The following is a 7,439-nucleotide window of genomic DNA, read 5'->3' on the forward strand; positions in this document are numbered from 1 at the left end:
TTGCGCCCCTCCAGGTTCTAGTTGCTTAGCAGTTGCGGTGGTTTCCCTTGTGAGCTTTTCGGCGTTCTGACAGACACTCCACATCGTAGGGTCGCCTTCGGGCGTACTATTGTTGTCGTTTTATTTGGACTGCTATAGACCTGCTCTGAATTTGTATCGCACTAACTAGCACTCATTTTAGTACTTGTATGCTAGTTTTTAATTATTCGTACTTTTATATTACTACTTACTAGCTTCCGCACGTGCACATGGCTACGTCACCTTTGAGTGACGGCCAGCACGCTCCGATCTCGGTCGGGGTGTGTCATTTATTGACCAAATTAGGATTTTATGGCATAAGTTGTAATTGTATTGTAATAGTTGGTCATATATTTGTCTACATGGTAGGCTATTTGAAATTTGGGTTTTATTTGAATGTTTAAATTTAGATGGGTTTTTATTTGGAAAATAGGAGTTTCAAAGGCCTATATCCAAAGAACCCATAAATCAATGATCAATCTTCATTTGAAGATCACTCCTACAAAAAATAGTTCGAATTGGATTTCGTTTTATCATCCAAATGTATCAAATAAATGAAATGGTTCATCATGACTATGTTTCTTGGTATTTACACTATCGATTTGTTCTATACATTTGTATGATTAAATGATCTCCAATTGAAATAATTTTTTGTAGAGATATCTCCGATTGAAAAAAATTTAACAAGTCCGATTATTGATTCTACTTATAGTCACCCAAACTTGTATATTATAACCAAGAGTGAGTGTTATTAATAACTTTCAAGATGTGTTTAAAGATAAAAGATTTATTTGTATAAGCCATGAAAATCAAGAGCAGAGTTAGCAGCTTAATTATACGCAAGTAACCTATAAAATAGTACATATAGTGGAGTAATTGGAAAATTAACCTACCTTCACTCTTAGCCTTAGGAATATTCGAGCACACAATCCGATCAGCATCTCTGTTAAACCCACAATCTCCACCACAGGCTTCACAATCACGACGGTCAGGCGTTGACCAAGTCAACACAACACCATGCCCAACATGCCCAAACAAATCCGGCATCTCATCAGCAGCTGTAGTCGGAACCATAACACTAGAAATCACCGGACACAAAACCTCTGACGGTGACGGTGACGGTGACGGTGACGGTGACGGTGACAGCGAAGCTGACGAAGACGACATTGACTGAAGCCAATTTTCGTACTCCCCCGACGGAACAGCTAACACCGTGTGATTCTCAGTGCTGAGACAGGAAATAATCGTGGCTACGGGTATCGACATCGCGTGGGAAATAATCGTGGCTACGGGTATCGACATCGCGTGGCTTGCTCCTGCCAGAGAGGAGCAGTTGAGGAAGGTGAGGTTCTGGACTCTGTCGACGTGGAACGGCGTGCCGTGGAGGTTGAAGGTGTTGTCTAGCAACCGTTTGGGGAGGCAGTGGTTGGGGTCGTTAATGTAAAGCGTTTGGAACTCGTAGTCGATGCCTTGGACTATGAAGTTGTCGGAAGATGCTGGGAGGGTGAGTGTGGTCATGATTGGGGTTTGGTTGCTGCATGAGAGGTCAAACCCTGGATTGTTGTACCCACAGCGTGGGGATTGGAGGTTTCGAAGCCAGAAAGGGAATCGAACCGGAGGTCCGCCGGGGCAATTTGATGCAGGGCAGATGGAATAACCCCTTGTTGGATGGAAGAAGAAGATCAAGAAAAGTAAGAATAATGAGAAGAGTTGTAAGGCAGCCATTTGATAGTACTGGAAGTTGTTTGGTGAAAGCCTTAGCCAGGTAGGCATTGTGTAGGGGTTCATAGCTGCTATATATGAGTGTCTTATAAATAAGAGTAAATTACTAACACTAACACATTCAAGAGTAGATTATCTTCCCTTCTATTCTCATCCTCTTCTCTCTTCTCTTCTTATAAATTGCTTTTTTATCTTCTTTTGACTATTAAAAAATTATCACAAAAATTTGACGTGGTTTAACCTAACCGTTCAAATAGGAGAAGAGAGAAGGAAAGAAAAACTAGAAGGGGAAAAAATCATATTCATAAGGACATGATATTGGGACATACAAACATGTTATTTGGCCAAACAAAATTAATATATTTATTTCATTAAAAAACGGACAACCGACATATTTATTAGTGTGTGTGTATATATATATATTTTTTTTCTTTAGTACATTGATATTTTTACATTAAGGGGAGGGAGAGTTTGGCTAAGCCACACAATAGGCAGCCTAATTTGGTATTGAATTCGCCATCCATAAATTGTAGTAATTTTATATATATCTATATATTTTAATTATTCATTTCATCTTTCACCTAAACTATATATTTTGATAATTGGACTAGTCCAAATACCTAATGATGTGACAACTAAATGGAAATCGTTTGACATTTTAGCATTTTGATGGACGCAGATGGGCGTCGTGACGTGCGTGTGGGTGGCGGTGGAAACTGGGGGAATGTCATCGGCTTCATACCGCAAACTTACTGGGAGGGCATGGAAGAGGTCCAGCGTTTGATTATTTGATAGAAAAATGGCAAATTAAAGAAGTTGGGTCATTGAAGGCATTGAATGTCTTTCAAACTCATATGGAGAGACTAGTCTTTGGTTTGTCTTGCACGGTTTTACAGTTTACCAAGACCCTTTTTAATTTTCTAGATTATGAGTAAGACTAGAATCACGACCTTAAGGAATCCTGGAGCTTCCAAAAATCAATTGATAATTAACAAGAAGAAACCATATTTCACAAGATCAAATCGACTTTACAGTATTTTGTATGAGAAACTATACTTTCTGTGAGCAATCTGCCTCAGGCTTTGAGATTTATATTTTATGTATTGGACCATATATAATATTAAGTCACATCCCAAATGTTTTGGGCCAAAACCCCCATTTAGCTATAAATAAAAAATCTCATGTGATCGAAATTACACTTTTATACAGTCCACTGATTTCATCAATGGGGTGCAGTGTTAAGATGGCTACAATTGCAGTTTCTAAGATAGAGAGAGAGATGAGGGAGAAGAGAGAAGATTGTATCAGTGAAATGCTTTCTTCATTAATTCCATATGGTTTACATTGCTCACTTATATAGGAGTTTTCGATACCAAACTTACAGAGCAAGTAAACCTTTTTAACTACCTCCTTATATCAACTAACTCCCTCTAACCAAAGCACCAGATTCCAACTAACTAACTGTATGTATAGCAACCTATTTAATCTCTTGACAAGTGGCTTTGTTTTAACCATTGATAATTTCCTCACTTGGATCACACTCCTGAACTTCATCCTTCTTACATCCCCCCTCAATCTGATGCTCAAGAACACTAAGCATCATATTGCTGCAATGTTGTAGAAATAATGGTGCAGACAAGCCCTTTGTTAGTATATCTGCTGACTGATCTGTCAAAGATGCATGTTGAACTTGAAGATCACCTCGAGTGACTCTCTCACAGACAAAATGATAGTCGATCTCAATGTGTTTGGATTTAGCATGGAACACAGGATTTGTAGAGAGTGCAATAGCTGAGACATTATCACAATATATCATTGGAGAGGAATATAAAGGTATATGCATATCACAAAATAGTTGTTGAATCCAGGCAAGTTCTGCAACCATGATTGTTAAAGCTCGATACTCAGCTTCTATGGATGATCAGGATATTATGTGTTGCTTCTTTGATGCCCATGAGATAAGGTTTGAACCAAGAAATACAACAAATCCTGAAGTTGATCTTCGATCATTTGGATCTCCTGCCCAATTTGCATCACTATAAGATAGCGGATGCATTGGTCCTGGTTTAAAATGAATGACATAGGTAGATGTCCCTTTGAGATATCGAATGATTCTCTTAACTGCAATAACATGAGAAATCATGGGATTGTGCATGAATTGACAAACTTGATTGACTGAAAATGCTATGTCGGGTCTCGTAAAAGTAAGGTACTGAAGAGCTCCAACAACACTCCTATATTGTTCAGGACTGTGATAAGGCTTCCCATCATCCTTGAGTAGCCTGTGATATGGTAGACATGGTGTAGCACACGGTTTAGAGTCCTGTAAGTCAACTTTATCAACCAACTCATTAATATACTTTGTTTGTGACACAAACAATCCTTCTAAGGTGTAACTAATCTGCAATCCCAGGAAGTAGTGCAATAGATCCAAATCCTTCATTTCGAATTCTACAGTGAGAGCTGTGATAACTTGGTTGATCAATTGAGAGCTGCTACCTGTAAGAATGACATCATCAACATACAAAGGTAATAACACAATTCCCTTTGAAGACTGTTGTACAAACAAAGAGGGATCAGCTTGTGAAACTTGAAATCTCAAACTTGGTAAGAAGCTGGTGAATCTTTCATTCCAAGCTCGAGGAGCCTGTTTTAGACCATATAATGATTTGTGAAGTTTGCAAACATAGTTTAAGGGATGTGTTGCACTCTTAAAACTCGGAGGCTGTGCCATATATACTTCCTCTTGAAGTATGTCATGTAAAAAAAAACGTTTTTAACATCGAGGTGCCTAAGAGACCACTTGAATTGAGCAGTTAAGGCAAAGATCAGCCTTATAGTTGTAGGTTTTACCACATGATTAAAGTCTCCAAATAATCAACACCCTCTTCTTGGCTATACCCTTGTGCTATAAGTTGTGCCTTGTACCTTGCCACAAACCTATCTGCATTTTTCTTTATTTTGTAGATCCATTTACACCCAACTAAATTCTTATTAGGTGGTAATGGGACTAAAGACCAAGTCTTTTGAGAGTGAAAAGCTGTTATTTCCTCTTGCATTGCAATCTGCCATTCCGAAACTTGTGATGCAGTTTTGAATGTTTAAGGTTCTGAAGTAACAGTAGCTAAAAAAGCTTTTTTTTTTAACACCCCATTCTTAGACCTTGTTTGCATGGGATGTACATTCATTGGTATTGACAGAACCACACTTAGTCTCTCAAGGTGGAAACCAGGATCCATAGGGATAGGGTGTTGTGTACTAGAACTAGTTGGGGACAATTGATGTAGTGAAGAGTCACAGGGTATGTGCAATGTAGTGTTGTCATGTGTAGGTAAAGAATCAAACTCTGGACCCCTAGATGCAATTGTTTCCAAGGATTCTGAGGCTCAAGATGCAGAAAGAGATTATAAGGCACTAAATGAATGCATAGTCAAGGAGTCTATGGTTTGAGATGATATTGAATGAGATGAGGGTGATAATGCTTGATTTGTTAATGTGATGACTAGAGTTAACTAGGGTGAATGCACTGGAATATGTGATCATGCAGAAGACAATTTGGAAGTGTGTGACAATTTGAAAGTTGAGTATGGAAAACTAGCTTCATCAAACAAAACATGCATGGACACTTGAATTTTACCAATAACAATATTTAGGCATATGAACCTCTTGTATTGGCTTGCATATCCCAAAAACACACAAGTTGTTGTTTTAGGCTGAAGTTTAGAGGTATTATAGGGTTTTAGTTATGGAAAATATGCACAACCAAAGACCCTGAGATATTTAATCTCAAGAATAGTATTATATAGCATTTGAAAAGGTGACTGCATATGTAAATTATCAGGTAAGCAGCAATAGCATAAGTATGAACCCAAAATTGGTTAGGTAGTTTTGCAGTTTAAAGGAGTGTTATTACTGTTTCTGCAATATGTCGATGTTTTCTTTCTGCCAAACCATTCTGTTCAGGTGTATATGGACATGATTTGTGATGTAAAATATCATGTTGAACTAAAAATTGTTGAAACTTAGTGCTTGTATATTCACCACCACCATCACTTTGGAATATTTTAACTATAGCAAAAAACTGTGTACTCAAATAGGCATGAAAATGAACAAAAGTTGCAAAAGCTTCTAATTTATTTCTTAATGGAAAAATCCATGTGTAATGAGTACAATCATCTATGAAGGTTACATAACACCGAAATCCTTCATAGGGTAGTAAAGGAGCAGGTCCCCATACATCACTGTGGATTTTCTCTAAAGGATGTACAGATTTGTTTACAGGAAAATTAAATGGTGATTTGGTGAACTTTCCCTCTAAACATGGTGTACAGATGGATGAACATGTGTCTAGTGATGCAAAGACTTGAGATTGATGTAGAATTGCAGAAGTAATTGCATTTGATGTGTGCCCTAGCCTTTTGTGCCATATACTTGAATGAACTGGTTTTGCAAGGAAACATGAATGAGATGCAGGTGATGAAGATAACTACTTATGTGAAATAGTGAATGGTATAGGGTAGTAACCAGCTCTACACAACCCCTTGAGTAGTATTTTCCCTGTGGATTTGTCCTGAACCCAAAAAGAAACATCATCACAAATGAATCTGCACCTATTGTCTTTTTAGAGTTGATAAATGAATAACAAATGCTGAGAATGCTTTGGAACATGTAATACATTCTTAAGAGTGAGGGAATGATGTGGAACAACCAATTTAGAAGTGCTAATATTGGAAATATACATACCTGCACCACTTGCAGTGGTAATTATATCAATTCCTTGATAAGGAGTAGATAGTTCCAAATTCGTCAATTCAGATGTCATGTGGGATGTAGCGCCAGTGTCTGCAAGCCAAAACTATTCAGATGGTGCTGAAGGTTGATGATTGGCATGCATAGCAGTGAGATTAGTAGTTGGGGGCCTCTCTTAATAAGCAAAATTACTTCTGTGGTAGCATTGAAGGGCTGAGTGTCTATATTTCCAATAGATTTGACATTGAATAAGAGAGCTTGAGGCTGTGTTGGTATGTCTTTGAAAGTAATATGCAGCAACATGATCCTTCTTATTGCATATTGGACAAGTAGGAATCTCAGAAGGGTGATCCGAGCAGTGAGACTGATATGGCTTTTGGAGTACCAAGGATGCCAGGATTACCATTAGAAAATCTTAGGCCCAAATTGTATTGAAATCTGCCTCTTCCTTTGCCTCTGGAATTTTTACCTTTATAGTTGCCATAGTTGTGATAACCCTCATTATTATAAGATCCAATACCATGATTAGGAATAGCAAAACTTGATCCTCCATTTTGCTTGAAAGATTATCAAATGAGGACCTTGGTTGATCTTGATCAAGAGCAAGTGTTTTCCCTTTGTCAAATTGAATTCCAGCAACCATGGCACTGTCAAAAGATTGATCAATAATAGCTTCTTCTGCCAAAAGTTGAGACTTGAAATCTTTGAGAAATATTCCATTCTCCATTCCTCTTATCACACATCGAAATGTGTTGAATTTTGCAGGTGGCCCTTTCAATGCAAGTATTACAATATCTTGATCATTAAAGATTACTCCAGTTGTAGTAAGATGATCTCTTGTATCTTTAATCTTTTGGAGATAAATAGAAACGAATTCTGACTCTTTCTTGATATTCTGAAGTTCTGTCTTCATCTGGAAGATTGTTGCTTTTGTCACCACAAAGAATCGC

General features: G+C 37.8%; 2 protein-coding genes across 2 annotated transcripts; both read right to left on the bottom strand.

Annotated features, from left to right (window-relative positions):
- Positions 1 to 456: 456 nt before the first annotated feature.
- On the bottom strand, positions 457 to 1,806 carry LOC137712272 (putative RING-H2 finger protein ATL21B). Its single transcript, XM_068451377.1, has 2 exons — positions 912 to 1,806; positions 457 to 464 (listed from the first exon to the last, which is right to left on the bottom strand). The coding sequence occupies exons 1-2, from the start codon at positions 1,804 to 1,806 to the stop codon at positions 457 to 459; spliced, it is 903 nt and encodes a 300-aa protein (XP_068307478.1).
- A 1,855-nt stretch (positions 1,807 to 3,661) lies between these two features.
- Positions 3,662 to 6,562, bottom strand: LOC137712273 (uncharacterized mitochondrial protein AtMg00810-like). Its single transcript, XM_068451378.1, has 2 exons — positions 6,484 to 6,562; positions 3,662 to 4,239 (listed from the first exon to the last, which is right to left on the bottom strand). Exons 1-2 carry the CDS (start codon positions 6,560 to 6,562, stop codon positions 3,662 to 3,664), a joined length of 657 nt encoding a protein of 218 aa, XP_068307479.1.
- Between the last annotated feature and the right edge of the window lie 877 nt (positions 6,563 to 7,439).

Source organism: Pyrus communis, chromosome 13, assembly GCF_963583255.1.
Source record: "Pyrus communis chromosome 13, drPyrComm1.1, whole genome shotgun sequence".
Lineage (NCBI taxonomy): Eukaryota > Viridiplantae > Streptophyta > Magnoliopsida > Rosales > Rosaceae > Pyrus > Pyrus communis.

Excerpts from the sequence above, each read along its gene's own strand:
- LOC137712272 (XM_068451377.1), bottom strand. The coding sequence starts at position 1,806 with ATGAACCCCTACACAATGCCTACCTGGCTAAGGCTTTCACCAAACAAC.
- LOC137712273 (XM_068451378.1), bottom strand. The coding sequence starts at position 6,562 with ATGACATCTGAATTGACGAATTTGGAACTATCTACTCCTTATCAAGGA. Across the intron at positions 4,240-6,483 it reads TACCACTGCAAGTGGTGCAG|GTAGCAGCTCTCAATTGATC; the intron begins GTATGTATATTT and ends TCATTCTTACAG.